The sequence below is a fragment of the Myodes glareolus genome, chromosome 5, assembly GCF_982192425.1.
Source record: "Myodes glareolus chromosome 5, mMyoGla1.1, whole genome shotgun sequence".
Classification (NCBI taxonomy): Eukaryota; Metazoa; Chordata; class Mammalia; order Rodentia; family Cricetidae; genus Myodes; species Myodes glareolus.
Genome location: NC_142030.1, coordinates 65,075,266 through 65,089,768, shown reverse-complemented (window position 1 = coordinate 65,089,768; position 14,503 = coordinate 65,075,266). Strand labels below are relative to the sequence as shown.

General features: G+C 39.6%; 1 protein-coding gene across 2 annotated transcripts in view; it reads left to right on the top strand.

Moving 5' to 3' along the window:
• The first annotated feature begins 239 nt into the window (after positions 1 to 239).
• The window catches only part of Cop1 (COP1 E3 ubiquitin ligase), a 123,166-nt gene continuing 108,902 nt past the window's right edge, over positions 240 to 14,503 (top strand). The window contains exons 1-3 of one of the 2 annotated variants that reach the window (XM_085688035.2): positions 240 to 917; positions 8,337 to 8,396; positions 13,920 to 14,020. In XM_085688035.2, coding sequence (XP_085544161.1) covers positions 478 to 917; positions 8,337 to 8,396; positions 13,920 to 14,020 — 601 coding nt within the window. In that variant the 5' untranslated portion in view covers positions 240 to 477. The remainder of the gene's footprint in view (positions 918 to 8,336; positions 8,397 to 13,919; positions 14,021 to 14,503) is intronic. The other variant, XM_085688034.2, reaches the window with a different exon arrangement.

The following is a 14,503-nucleotide window of genomic DNA, read 5'->3' as shown; positions in this document are numbered from 1 at the left end:
CCAAGTCCGCTACATCTCCCTCCACTTCACTCCCTCCCACCCTTTGACTCTATTCAAACGGCCATCCGCTGCAGTGTCAGGAACGGAACCAGCTTCCTCTGCGAAGACCCACACGCTAGGCCTGCCGGCAGAGCCTAGAGCCGGCCGCTGCGCGCGCAGCTGCCCCGGGTGCCCCGCCCCTTCCGCCGCTCGTGCGCAAGCCCGGCCGCCTCGGCGCGCCCGGGTTGGCTACCCCGGCAGCCTCCTCGGCAGTCATGGCTTCTCTGATGTGATAGTTTCCCCCGCCCCCTCGCGTAGGACGCGGCGGTGGGGCGGCGGTGGAGAGCCCAACTTTATTGTTCCCCCGGCCCACCTCCCGGCGCGTCCTCAGGATGCTCGGGGGCTGAGCGCCGGGGGCGGCGGAGGGTCGCGGTCCGACCGGGCCCTCGCCTCAGAGCGCAGGACCAAGGGAGGAAGGGAGGGAGGGAGGGAAGCACCATGTCAGGTAGCCGCCAGGCCGGCTCGGGTTCCGCTGGGACGAGCCCCGGTTCCTCGGCGGCCTCTTCGGTGACTTCCGCCTCCTCGTCCTTATCCTCGTCTCCGTCGCCGCCTTCTGCGGTGGCCTCGGCGGCGACGCTAGTGTCCGGCGGGGCGGCTCCGGCCGCGGGCTCGGGTGGCCTCGGCGGCCCCGGGCGGCCTGTGCTGGTGGCGGCCGCGGTGTCCGGCAGCGGCGGCGCCAGCGGCGGCGGGGCGGTGTCCGCGGGCCTGTCCCGGCTCAGCTGCGCGGCCAGGCCCAGCGCCGGTGTTGGAGGGAGCAGCACCAGCCTGGGCAGCAGCAGCAGCAGCAGCAGTAGCAGCAGCAGGAAGCGACCTCTGCTCGCCCCGCTCTGCAACGGGATCCACAACTCCTACGAGGACAAAAGCAACGACTTCGTCTGGTGGGTTCGCAGAACTGCCCCTGCACCCTCGACCATGAGTTTCTACTGCTGAAGCTGACCGGGTCCGGTGTGGGGAGGCCTGATAGGGCAGCTTGGGGGTACTGGGGGTGCCGAGGAGTTGAGTGTTTGCAGAGTTACAGGTTCCTGGTTGGGAGGTGGAGGTGGACGGGGATCCCGAGGCAAAGTGGTAAAATGTGATTACGCTGAGGTGGGTTGCCGTTATGCAGGAATGGAAGGCATTTAAGGGACTGCCTAAGGATGGAAGTGGAGGTCCAGGAAGTGGTTATGTTGAAAAGGAAATATTTGAGCCAGGAGTTTGAATCGTGAATGCTTTTTGACCATTTAGTGGATTAGGCACCAGTCTGGAGTAGTTCATGTAAATTAGATTTTCAGAGGAAGAAAACTTACTGCCTGAGATTCTGAGTTATAGAATTGCCGGTCACCTGTGTATTGTAAATACAGTAGGTGGTGCTCGAAACACGGTTGTGGATGTTTTACAGAGTGATCTTTTTAAGTACCCACCAGGCGTGGGAATGTGTAGATGTCTTCTATTTGAATGGATAAAACATTTGTAATTCTATTGTTGATAGTAATGTAGTCAAAATTTGTTCACGACCATTTAATTTCACGTTCCAACTATTGGAATGAGAGAAACCCATTTCTTAGTGTTCTGTGATGAACGGAACTATTAAAGAACTGTGGTGGTGCATGCCTTTAATCCCAGCACCTGGGAGGCAGAGGCAGGTAGAACTCTGTGAGTTGAGGCCAGCCTGGTCTACAAGAGCTAGTTCCAGGACAGGCTCCCAAAGCTACAGAGTAGCCCTGCCTTGAAAAGCCCCCCCCCCCAAAAAAAAACCCTAAAACAAAAACTAACAACAAAAAAAGAGAACTGTATAATATACTGGAACTTGTGTATCATTGCATCACAGCTGACATCTTGAATGACACAGTAGAATTCAGTCATTTGTCATCTAAGGGGGATTTAAGCAAAAAGATGAATCTGATTGTCTTGAATTTTTTTGAGTTTTAATTGGATTTTAAATGCTAGTTGTAAGATTAAGAGAACTTAATTAATCTTTTCTGCTCAAAAACTGGTAGACTTCTGGGCCTTTTCTGCGAAGGGACTTTGTTGACTGACTTGATGAAGGAAGTTGGTTTGAACAGTCATTCTTGGGGAAGTTGGTTCACTTTAGAGTTGAAGATGCTCTTATATGGTGTTATTAAGTACGATAGGGTTAGAGATTGTAGCTATTGAGAAAGATATTGGCTATAGTCCGTTCTTCAGGAATGTAATTTGTATATCTGCTTTTGTTTAGATTTAGAAGTAACACTTGTTGAAACACATAATTATTTGTACACAATTTAAATAGTTTATGGTTGCATTCCTCGATGTTTGTTTTGTTTTTTTTGAGACAGGATTCTCTGTGTAGCCCTGACCATTTTGGAACTCACTCTGTAGACCAGGCTGGCCTTGGCCTCAAGAGATCTACTTGTCTCTGCCAAGTGTGTCCAACTACCACCTGCCCGGTTGAGGTGTTTTTGCATTGTCCAATCACTAGTGTCTCTTGATAAGGTAGAAGCTAGTAAAACAGGCAGCTTGCAAAAGTTTTTAGCCATTATTTGCATTTCAGTATTCAAAAAATAGAAGAAAACAAACATGCCATTGTCCGTAGGTCATTTAATATTGTAAAATATGTGAGAAATCAATATTAATCAGTTATTTCACAGATAGTTTAGACATTGACTATTAAACCATCTGTCTGAGAGTAATACAGGCTATGGTATAGGGAGCAGGAGGTGGATGAGGAGCAGCTGGCCCTAGGTTTGTTATTAGGCGTGTCGTAGTTTCATTTCTGTGCTGTGTCAAACACATTGACTACAAGCACCTTAGTGAAGAAAAGGTTTATTGGGCTCACAGTTTCAGTTACAGTTCATTATTGTAGTGAGAACAATGCAGGAGCTTAAAAAGCTCACGTCCACAGTCAAGTAGAGAGCAATGTTCCACGCTTCCTGCTTTCTTGTTTCTGATCTAGGTGACTTTCTTCACTCCTGTACAGCTTAGCACTTCAAACCAAATGTTGCTGCCCAAAATGGGCTGTGCTGTCTTATACCAGTTAAGAGTGGAGAAAATTTCTCATAGGCATGCCAGTGGTCAACCTGTTCTAGACATTCCTTGGCTGACACTTTCTGGGGAGTTGCACACTAACCAGCTCAGGAGTAGGACTAAATTTTTACTTCATCACTTGCTTGTTTAAAAAGATTATTGCGCCTAGGGGCTTGAGAGGAGACTTTGTGGCTAAGATGACTTGTTGCTCTCCCAGAAGACTCCCACATGGCTGCTCACAACTGTCTGTAACTCCATTTTCAGGAGGTTGAATCCTTCTTCTGAGTCCCGTAGGCACCAGGCACACAAGTGGTGCACATCCATACTTGTAGGCAAAAACACCCGTACACACTCATAACATAAATAATTAGAAAGAATTAAGCCTACTCTCTTATCCTATATTGTATAGGTATTATATTTTATATTCTAGTGAGAAAATGTTCAGTGAATATTTTTAGTTAAAATTCCAAATATTTCACTAAGAATCTTAATTCATTATTTTTCTTTGTGTTGAGAGTGACTATTCAGAAGAATTAATCAGTGAGTATATTTTGCAGTTCTTAAACTAGGTTTAATTTTGATCAGATTCTTGGAGTAGGATATATATTAGGTAGTCCTAACACCCCTTTTTATTCCTAGTTGGTCTCTAGGTGTTTTTGTCTTTTTCTGTATCTCAGTGTCAGATTGTGAGGCAATTCAAATTACTGTAATCTTTTATATCGAAATGAGGTTTAAGTTCAAATAATGTTAATTCTTTACTCATTGATAACACCTTTTAACAGATATATTTGTATTTCACATCTCGTTTTATCTTTAGAGTAGTTGTAAAGAGTTATGTAGACTCTTGTTATTTTACTGTAACACTAGTATCATGATTTCCACCTGCTGTTTTAGGTGGGACAGCTAAGAGACAAAATGAGAAATCCGATCTGTAGTCTCAGTTTAGCACTTCCCCATATGTGGTTAGAAAACTTGAGCTCTGTGAGTTCTAGCATATTATCCAGTGGTTCCTAAATGGGCTTTATTAGAGGTAAGACGCTGTTTTCATTTTAATGTTTTTCTCCTTAGCCACTTCTCCCCTTGCTGTCCCTATTGTAAGACAGTTTATAATGGGAAGCTGGGGTGGGCAGCAGTAGATAGGGATATGCCCCTACCCCCATCCAAACCCTACTTGAGAACAGTTATTTAAAATAAAGTCACATACCTAATTTCAGGAACACTCTTGGCTTTATCATATTTGAAAGTAAGTTTGCATTTAATTGTAGGATTGATTGATATTTTAGATACTTATAGTTTGTAGTTATGTATCTTATAAATGATTGACAGTATTAAGTTGTGGGTATTTTCACAGGATAAAAGGTCAGGGAAAATTAAGGTGACAGGAGAAGTCCCATTACATTAACTCTGGAATTTATTATGCCTTTCTTGCTAAATGAAAGCCAACAAACTTCAACAGCAACTTATAATGTCAGAATTGCCTGGAAAGATAATGTCTTTTCCTAAAGACATCTCATGCAAGGATGTTAAACACAGCAAATGAACTATGTTACTTGGAGACTTGGGTTTTGCCATATCAACTTTCAATCTCTAAATCTAAATGATGATCTCATAAAACCAAAAGGGAGTTCTATAGAATAATAAAAATACAAACTAGTTCATAATTTTTTCTTAATTTTTAAATTTAAATTCCAAGTCTTAACCTTTAAAACTTATAAATTACATCCTCTGAAAATGTAAAATAGAAAGTTACAGGATCCCATACATATCTGTTATAATGGCACACCTAAGCAGAATTCTCTGCAGAAGACTGCACCCATGTTTTGAGAATGTATGTTGTCCTTTTCATATATGACTATCTGAGCAATTATTTAGTAAACTCACCGACTTAGCTTAACCCTAGATCATCTTGAAGTGTCTTTGGCTGCAGAGCCAAGAATCAGCCTTTATCTAAGTGGAGGTCCCTGAGGGTGGAATGCAGGCTGCTAGTGGCAGTGTTGGGTTATGGTTCCTTGTAACCACTGACAATTTTAGTAATACTTGTCAGGACATTCCTTTGTCATCATTCTGTTTTCTTTATTGACTGTTTCCCCTCCTGTTCATAGGTTCTGTTTTCATTTGGGTGCCTAGCATGATGCCATAGGCTCAACTCTCACACACAAGCGCGCACACACACACACACACACACACACACACACACACACACACACTTTGGTGGTAGACATTGTTGACTTGACGACCAGTTTGCTCTTTTTGATTTCTTTTTTTTTAATTAAAATGAAGTAGCACTTTAAAGGCAAGTTTCAAGAACTAATTCTTTCCTAGAGTCTGAAAGGCTGGGACTACTTCTACTATCTCTTCTGGGATATCTGTCGACACCTGGAGTTTGAACAATAGCTCCATCTTCTTATTCCTGATCTTGTGCAGTTGGACCATTAATACAGTCACAGTTACTCACTAACAAAGGGGAGAAAGCTTATGTGGCTGTTCCAGAGTTCTTTCTGATGTCCCTTTATGCTTCCTTAAGTGCTCAATTAGTTGTTCTGCTTGTGTTATGACAACCTACAAAATGCTTTCAGGGAAAATAATGAGTCCACAATAAACTGGGTCCACATAAAAATTTGTTCATTTTTGTCCCTTCTCTCAAGGGTCCAGTCCTGTGCTGACTAGTGTTTAGTGTTTAAAAGAGGTTGTTTGTTTTTATCTAGTTTTCTGAGTAATATGATCAAAGGAAAGTTCTCCCCAGTTAGATGTTGACCTCAAACAAGTGAACTGTACTTCATTAGCTTTCTCTGAGAATAAATTTAACTATCTTTTACTTGTTTTATCTTTTGACATTCTAAAACATTGGTTTGTATGTTACAGTTGATGGTCCCATAACAATAGTGGTTAGATGTAGCTATCATTTCATGCAGATGTGTGTACATAAAATATCTGCCCTGCCTTTAATTCCAGCCAGGGCAGAGGCAGGCAGTTCTCTGTGAGTTCAAGGCTGGCCTAATCTACAAAGTGAGCTCCAGGACAGCCAGGACTGTTACACAGAGAAACCCAGTCTTAAAAAGCCAAAAACAAACAAACAAAAAACAAAACAAACAAAAACCCTGCCTCAAGGCATGAATGTAGGTTTTGGCAAAATAAAGAAAATCTCCTTAATAATTTTGAATTAATTGTTTCTTTTTTTTTTGAGCTAATTGTAGGAGCGAGGAACAAGTGATTCTGAGATGTAGAAAATTAGATACGTTCAGCAGAATTCCACAATTGAAATCAGTTGTAGAATACATGGCAAAGTTTAAAGGTGGCATTAAGATCCTAGTGACAGTGGTGTTTGGTTCTATTATGGATTCTTTTAAATAAATCTTTTAGTGATGAGGCATCACTAAAGTACTGGCTATTATTGTGTGAAAAATTGGCTGTTGGTGACAGGCTACTTGAGAATCCTGTGAAGTGGCATGATGGATCTAACAGTTGCATAAACCAGTCTGAAGTCTGTTCTGGATCCTTAACAGAAGGAGAGCCAGCTGCTGAGAGTCCTCTAACCTGCACATGTGCCATAGGACCTGCACACACAGATAAAATCAAGTTTAGCTGGGTGTACATCTTTTAATCCCAGCACTTGGGAGGAGACAAGTATATAGCTATGTGAGTTCCAGTGCGAGCCTGATCTACATTCTGAGTTCCTAGCTAGCCAGGGCTACGCAAAGATCCTGCCTCCAAAAAAATAAAAAAAATAAAAGCTAATTTATACTGGGGAGTATAGTTCAGTAGGTAAAGTGCTTGCTGAATATGCATGACGACCTGAGTTCATATCCTCATTAAAAGGTGGAGTTGGCAATGTACACGCCTGTAACCTCAGTGCTAGGGGTTGGAGACAGATGAATTTGGAGTTCACTAGCCAATGTTGTAGAAGAAGTGTACTCAAAATTCAGTGAGAGACTTATTCTCCCCTTTTCCCCCCACTTAAAAGGTTGAGTTATTGAAGAAGGCATCCCGACATTGACCTATCACCTCTACACTCACCCAGATGGGCTAGCATTCGGACATATGAACATACACACATGCATATACTACCACCCAAACATACATACCACCCCCCCCCAAAATTAAATCAGTAAAATACTAAAACATATGCATTTGTAAGAACCCTGATTTGATTTTTATGTGTAATTCACATACATGATGTAAGACAAAGTTTGTGTAAGTCTAAAGAGAGAAGTATAATAAAATTCTGTTTTGGCCGGGGACATATCTTAGATCAGGAATGCCTAGTGTGTATGAGGCTTTGTGCAAAATCAGTGTGGGTGGATGCATGTACACAATAAAAGAAGATAGCAATTGAAAATACATTTCCATTGGGCCCTTTCGAGAGGTAGGTGTGTGTGTGTGTGTGTGTGTGTGTGTGTGTGTGAACAGGAGCATGCCAGAGGACTTTCATCTTTAGGATTATTGTTCACCTTATTTGAAACAGTGTCATTGGCTGGGAGCTCACCAATTAGACTATACTAGCCACCCGGGGATCCCCAGGAATTCTGTCTTTGCCTCCCTGGCTCACAAATCATACACATTTACATAGATTTGAAGAATGGAACTCAGGTCCTCTTACTTGTAAGGCAAATGTTTTGCCAACTGAGCCACCCCAGCTCCCTTTATTTTTTTTTAGTTGACACATAGTTATTTTGTGTACTTAAGAGTGCACCTTTTCAGTACATGTGTATAATATGTAATGATTGGATTAATACAATTTGGTATGCCTGTCACCTTGGGAATTTACCATTTCTTTGTGGTAGGAACATTGAAAATATCCTGGCTTAGCCAATTAAAATGTTTAGTTTCTTTGTGTTAACCATAGTTATCATATTATGATTTAGACCATTCAAAATACTTGTCCTACCTAACTATAACTTTATACCCATTCATCATACTTTTTTTTTTCATCGTACTCTTTATGGCCAGTTTTAAGTGCAAAGAATGCAGGGATTTTGAGTGTTGTTTTGATCTTCTATAGAAGAATATGGAAGAGGAGAATTAGAATTGAAATTTAACTCACAGCATCAGGACATCATATATGGGCTGTGTTAATGTTTGAATAATCTAAGTGTATTCCCTGTGCTTAGTTTAGAATGTATTGCTCCCTGGGTCAGCTTGAATATATTACTTTTACTAATAGTCCTATAAATTTCTGTTGAGAAAATTAGAATACTTAACTCTTAGCTATATATTAAATTTGATTTGGTTAACTTTAGGTCACTAGCCCTTATAATGTGTAGTACTCTACCTTAACAAACATTTATTAGTGATTGGTTTTTCTCTTTTCTTTGTAGCCCCATCTGCTTTGATATGATTGAAGAGGCGTACATGACAAAATGTGGCCATAGCTTTTGGTAAGATGGTTTTCATTCAGTATAAGTGCAACTAACAAGAAGTTATGCCCTTTAAACTCATTTTAGATTGTTTCTTCAACTGATGGGTTTGGTTTGACAGCTCAAGATGTAAAATGTGTTTAGTACATGTCTTCTATGAAATAGAGGCTTTAAAATCTTATGGTTATTTCCTGTTAGCAGAAACGGTGATATTTTAGAAAATTAAGGTGGGTAATCATTCATTAAGCACGAGATACCAGTTACTCACTTGGAAGTAAGGTGAGAGGACCCTTAAAACAGGTGGCACAAACCTAGGAAAAGGATGGAGTGGATTAAAATGTCCTATGCTGTCTTTGTTAATACTTCATTATATTGTGTTGTCTTTAGACTTACTGTGTTATTTTGATCTATTTATTTTGCAGTCTTACCCATCTTGATAATTATGTTGTGCTATCGTTGTTCATTATTGTATAGTCTCCAGGACTTGTTCTTTTTTCAAAACTGAAACTATACTTTTTAAAACAATGATTCACTTTCCATCTCTGCAGTTCACAAAATCCAGTATTCTACTTTGTGTTTGTGTTTGCTACTTCTAGATATCACATATATGTGTACTTAGATCATGTCTTAGTTAGGGTTTTAATTGTTTGGAAGAGACACCATTATCATGGCAACTCTTATAAAGGGGAAATATTTAATTGGTGACTTGCTTACAGTTTTAGAGGTTCAATACATACATTATCATCGTGGCAGGGGCATGATGGCATGCAGGTAGATAAGAACTCTACGTCTTGCAAGCAACAGAAAGATAATGGGCCATATCTTGAGCAATAGGAAATCTTAAAGCCTGCTCCCACTGTGACACATTTCCTTCAACAAGGCCATATCCACTAGCAAAGCCACACCTCTTGTTAGAGCAAGCCCTTTGGGGGCCATTTTCTTTCAAACCACCACAGATCATATGTGTCTTTCTATGAGTGACTTACTTCACATAATGTCCTTTGAATTCTTCTGTGTTCTATTGTGACACACTTACCTTTTTAACTTTAAGTAGTATTTTGTTACATGTACAGGTGACATTTTGTTTATCCAGCCATCTATGATGATTAGGTTGAGTCTATCTCTTGACTCTTATGAATAATGTTGCCATGAATGTGTATTAATTACTTTTCTGTTATTGTGATAAAACAGCATGATCAGAAACAGCTTATCGATGGAAAAGTCAAGAGTTTTCCAATCCAGAGGGAAAGGAGTGCATTGTGGTGAGGAGGCATGGCAGCAAGCAGCAGGCATGGTGGCAGGATTGTTAAGCTGAGAGCTCACATTTTCAAATATGATTCAGAGTAGAGAGAGGGAACAGCAAGTGGGAGAGACTATAAACACTAAAACCCTCCACCAGTAATATACTTCTCTGGCAAAGATGGACCTTTCAACTCTCCCAAACATTGCCAAATATATGAGCCATTAAGGAGAACTCTTAGTCACACTGTTACAGTATACATACAGAAATACTTCTGCAGAACTCTGCTTCCAATTCTTTTTGATATCCACCTTTTTTTTTTTTTTTTTTTTTTTTGGTTGTTTTGCTTTTGCTGACTTACTTCAAAGGATACCTAAAAGGGTAGAAGGAAGAACCAGGTCTAGATTTTCACAGGGTAAGGTTGTAATGTAGGCGGGAAGGACATGTAGTTGCCTGCTCTCTCCAGGCATGCCACTCTTCTAGTACCTCCACATGTTCAGCCACATGCACACCTCTGCACCGGGCATCGTTTTGTTTCTTACAGAGGCTTTTCATTAAGTTGTAGGAACTGATTAAATCAGTGGTCATTAAATCAACTGACCCTTCAGTTCCTCTCATCTCTGTGTTGATGAAGGTGAGCTTGAAGCTACAAACATCTACAAAGTAGTTAGTCCCCTGAGCAACCTAGAAGCTCTCAGACATCAGACACCTGGCCTTATTTGTTATTTTTCCCATTAGAACTAGGATATTCTACTTGGGATCAGCCATATTCATGAATTATTTATGGGTACTGTTAGCATGTAAGATTAACCTTAATATTTCTTTAGTCCATATTGGAAGTTGTGCCTGTTAATTTTATGTTGAAAATGGGTGGGCATGACATTTGGCAGGTAGATATCCTTGAGTTAATAGTGGGTGAGGCCATTGATCTGGAGTATGATGTTTCAGGATTAGATAAGAAGTTCAGATTAAGCTAATTTACTTAATTTGTAATATTTATATTCTCCATTAAAATAAAATTATACCACTATATATTCTTGATTTAGAAAAGCAACTTTTGTCATATAGAATGCTGTGCTACAGAAAGTAAATGTCTCTCTTAGTTGCTTTTTTCTCCATTTTCAGAAGTTTTCACTGTTAAGGAATGAGTACATCTTTTTTTCAGAACTTTTTTGCTGTGCTATTTTTCAGTTTTCTTTGAAATTTTATTCTTTCACAATTCATACATAATAATGTACTGTAATCATAATACCGTACTCATTATATATTCTTATCCCCTTCCTTCCCACCAAATACTTTTACTAAGAAGTCCCCCTCCTACTTACGTGCCGTTTTTCATTTTTTATTGATTAATTTATTTGAAAATTTTATACATGTATATGATTACATTCTTCTTTTACCTCCCTCTTGTTCTTACCAAGGCTCCTCACCCCACTAGTCCTTTTCTTTAGCTCTTGTCTTTGTTTTTCTGTGGCCCCACTGCATTTATTAAAGGGTGCCTGAGTGAACATGGACCGGCAGTTATTTACTTAAGCAAGGACAGCTTACCACACTGTTGAATATGATCTGTGCCTCCCACCCTGGTGACCATTAATTGTCTATAGTTCCTGGAAAAAACTTAGGGACTTATGTGGCCCTCCCCCATCTGTGATGGCTTACTGATGAACCCAGTCTTTTAGAGGTCTTGGGTAAGTAGCCACTGCTGTGCTACTTACAAAAGTTGTGTCATGTCTGAGAGACAGCATTTCACAGTAGTTTTTCTTTCCCATCTCTGTTCTTTTCTTCCATGTTCCTTAAGATTGGGGTGGGGAGGATTAAACATCCCCCCCCCTCTTTTGGGGGCTGATCTTTCAAAAATTACTTATTTTTAGTCTTTGGTTAACTGTAGCCCATTACAAGGAGAAGTGCTACTACGTGGGCATAAACAATTATTTACGAAGCATTTTGACATCCTATCCATATAGCAGAACAGCAGTGGGTAGACTCTCTCCTAGGTCCAAAACCTCCTTGAACAGATTTATACTGCCTGACATAAATTCATACTGTGCAGCAAGCCTAAAGCCCCATCAGAAAACAATTGGTTACTCCCATAACAAATACACTACTATTGGCACCTGTGGGCACATCTTGCATGGGAGGTTATTGTAGCTTGCCAGGTTCACAGATGGGTAAGACTCTTGGTGACTCTTCTACCCCAGAAATCTGCATAATGCCTTCACTACTATAAATGCTAGTGAGAAGGAAGAAAACTTCTAGCACAGTTCTTGCTTGATTTCAGTCCTTTGACTTATGTGTGGGGTATATTTTAGCAGTAGGGTCTTGCTTATTATCTAGTCTAGTAGACAGTAAAGAGTAGTAGCATCAGCCTGCATTGTCTTTGGGACCTTTGGGACCTTCCTGACTAATTACTTACACAGAGGTGGCAGTCAGATTTTTGTTTAATAACTTAATGGCTTCTGAGAGCAGTATTATGTTGTTTTATCTTTGGCACAGTTGCTGCTGTTTCAGCCAGTAATTGCAGCTCTGCAGTTTTCTGGCCTGTTTATGTGGCAGTGCTTCCAGGTCTGGCGGGAATTTTGTTCCTGCAGGCACTGGCTCTATTGTTGTCGCTAAAGGTAGCTTTAACTAAATATTTATCATTGTATTTATACATAGATTCAATATTCAAAGGCTGGGGTGAAAACCTGCTAGCTCAGAGGGGTTGAGTAACAACGAGCTGACCTTCTCTCCTTGTTGGTGTCTCCCAAAAACCATGTTCTACTTCACCAAAACAAAGTCGTGCCACTAAAAGTCCTTCCCTGCAACTTTGGTGCGCCTCTCTCTCTCTCTCTCTCTCTCTCTCTCTCTCTCTCTCTCTCTCCCTCCCTCCCCCTCTCCCTCTCCCTCTCCCTCTCCCTCTCCCTCTCCCTCTCCCCCTTCTTTGTTATATCTGTTTCTTCATGCATTATTGATTTCTAACTCAGGGTGTCAGACTAGATTTTAAAGGCGCAGAGGAAAGCAAAAGAAATATTTGCCTTTAATGAGTTAGAGGTCACCTCCAGTTAGTTAAGTTTTATATGGTGGTATGTAAGTTGCTGCACTTTAATTCTTTTAGTATAGATTGATATTTTCCAGTCCAGTATGAAAAGTCAGTTCCATATTACCAAGAACAATTCTTTTTGACTCTATCACAGGCCTTTCTTTCTTTTTTTCTTGAAGGGAAAGTATGGAAATCAACCATGTAGTTATTATTAATGCAAATCTCAACCTGAGTTGGCTCTGTAGAAGCCATGTAAAGATGGATGGAATGAACCTACTCCACAAAGCTGTCCTCTGATCTTTCGAATATGCTTCTCACCATCACACATAGAGTACTAATAAAGTTAGCATTTTTAAAAAAGTAGTATGTCACAAAAATTTAAGAAAGAAAATTTCTTATGAAATACAGTTATATATGTAACATTTTATAACATTCTTAAATAATATATGGTATAATACATAGGTAAAATGTCATTTTTATGGCTAGTATACATTGTATTGGATTGATAATTACAGATTTAGTCAGTTTATGTAGTTTAGGTTGCTTCTATTATAGTTTGTTATTACGATGCCGTGATGCTGTTTCTTTGATGTTTCCTGATAATAAATCCCTATAAATAAAATTTACCATATTAAAAGGAATATAAACCTTGAGGATTTTTTTCTGATTATGCTTTTTAGGAAAGTTTTATTGGTTTTATTTCATTCAGTTATTTACAATTATGTCTTCTGGAATATAACAATATTTTCTTTTATTTTTCCATTCCTGTTAGTAAAAATTAACACGTAATTTTGAATCACTTTTGTTCTTCTAAAGCGAATGTGACTTTTGTTATATAGTGAAGGTGATGATTTTCTCATTCTTCTTCATTAGATTTTTGTCTTTGCTTGAGTACTTAATAGTTAAGAGTTTTTGTTTGAGCTCTGTGTAATATAAATACTCCCAAGATTCATTAGACCATAGGCATTTGCTTTTCTAGAATATACTATAAGTGTGAAACCTAGAATTTAGTCCTCATTTGTCTTTTATGCTATATATAGGACTTTTTGAGTTTATTTTGAAATAGTTTATATATTGTTTACTCAGTAAATGCTGAAATAGTTTATATATTGTTCAGTTAATAAATGTTTTATGTATTTTGTTTGTTATACAGAGATATAAGTAGTAATAAATTGGCTATATTAGTTATGTTGAAAGTGAGAGCACTAATAGATAGTGTTTTGTGGCCAGTTTGTTAATTTCTTCATTGTTATAATTTGTGTTTTTTCTTCCCCCATGCTAATAGCTACAAGTGTATTCATCAGAGTTTGGAGGACAATAATAATAGATGTCCCAAGTGTAATTATGTTGTGGACAATATTGACCATCTCTATCCTAATTTCTTGGGTGAGTCTTTAAATTATTTTTACTATACTCTTTCCACAAAATATATGCTGACAATAGTTTGTTCAGAAATCCCGACTCAGAAGTAAGCAAGTTTTTCTCTGTTACTCACCAGGGTGCTTTCATCTTCTTGGGCTATGGCATAGACTCTATACATGGTTAGTACCATTTCTTGTTATTTTTCAGTTTCATAAAAGCAAAACCCAACATGGCCTTTAGAGTTTTGTGTACATGTTTGGACAGAATGTAAGGTCTAGAACACTTTGTGTCTCTGTATGTAGAATTTATTCTGTGTTTCTATGTTTCTCCTGACAGTTTAGCAGTGAGAAGTAACAAAGGAAAGGTTTGACAGGGAGGGAGGACATATGCTTGATCAGTGTTGACTGATAGGAGAATAAAAAAGCTGAAAATGGAGATTCCTGAGTATAGAGTACATGAACTGGAAAGGTCGTCGCCCAGTTGGAGGAGGAAGATATAAATAAAGAA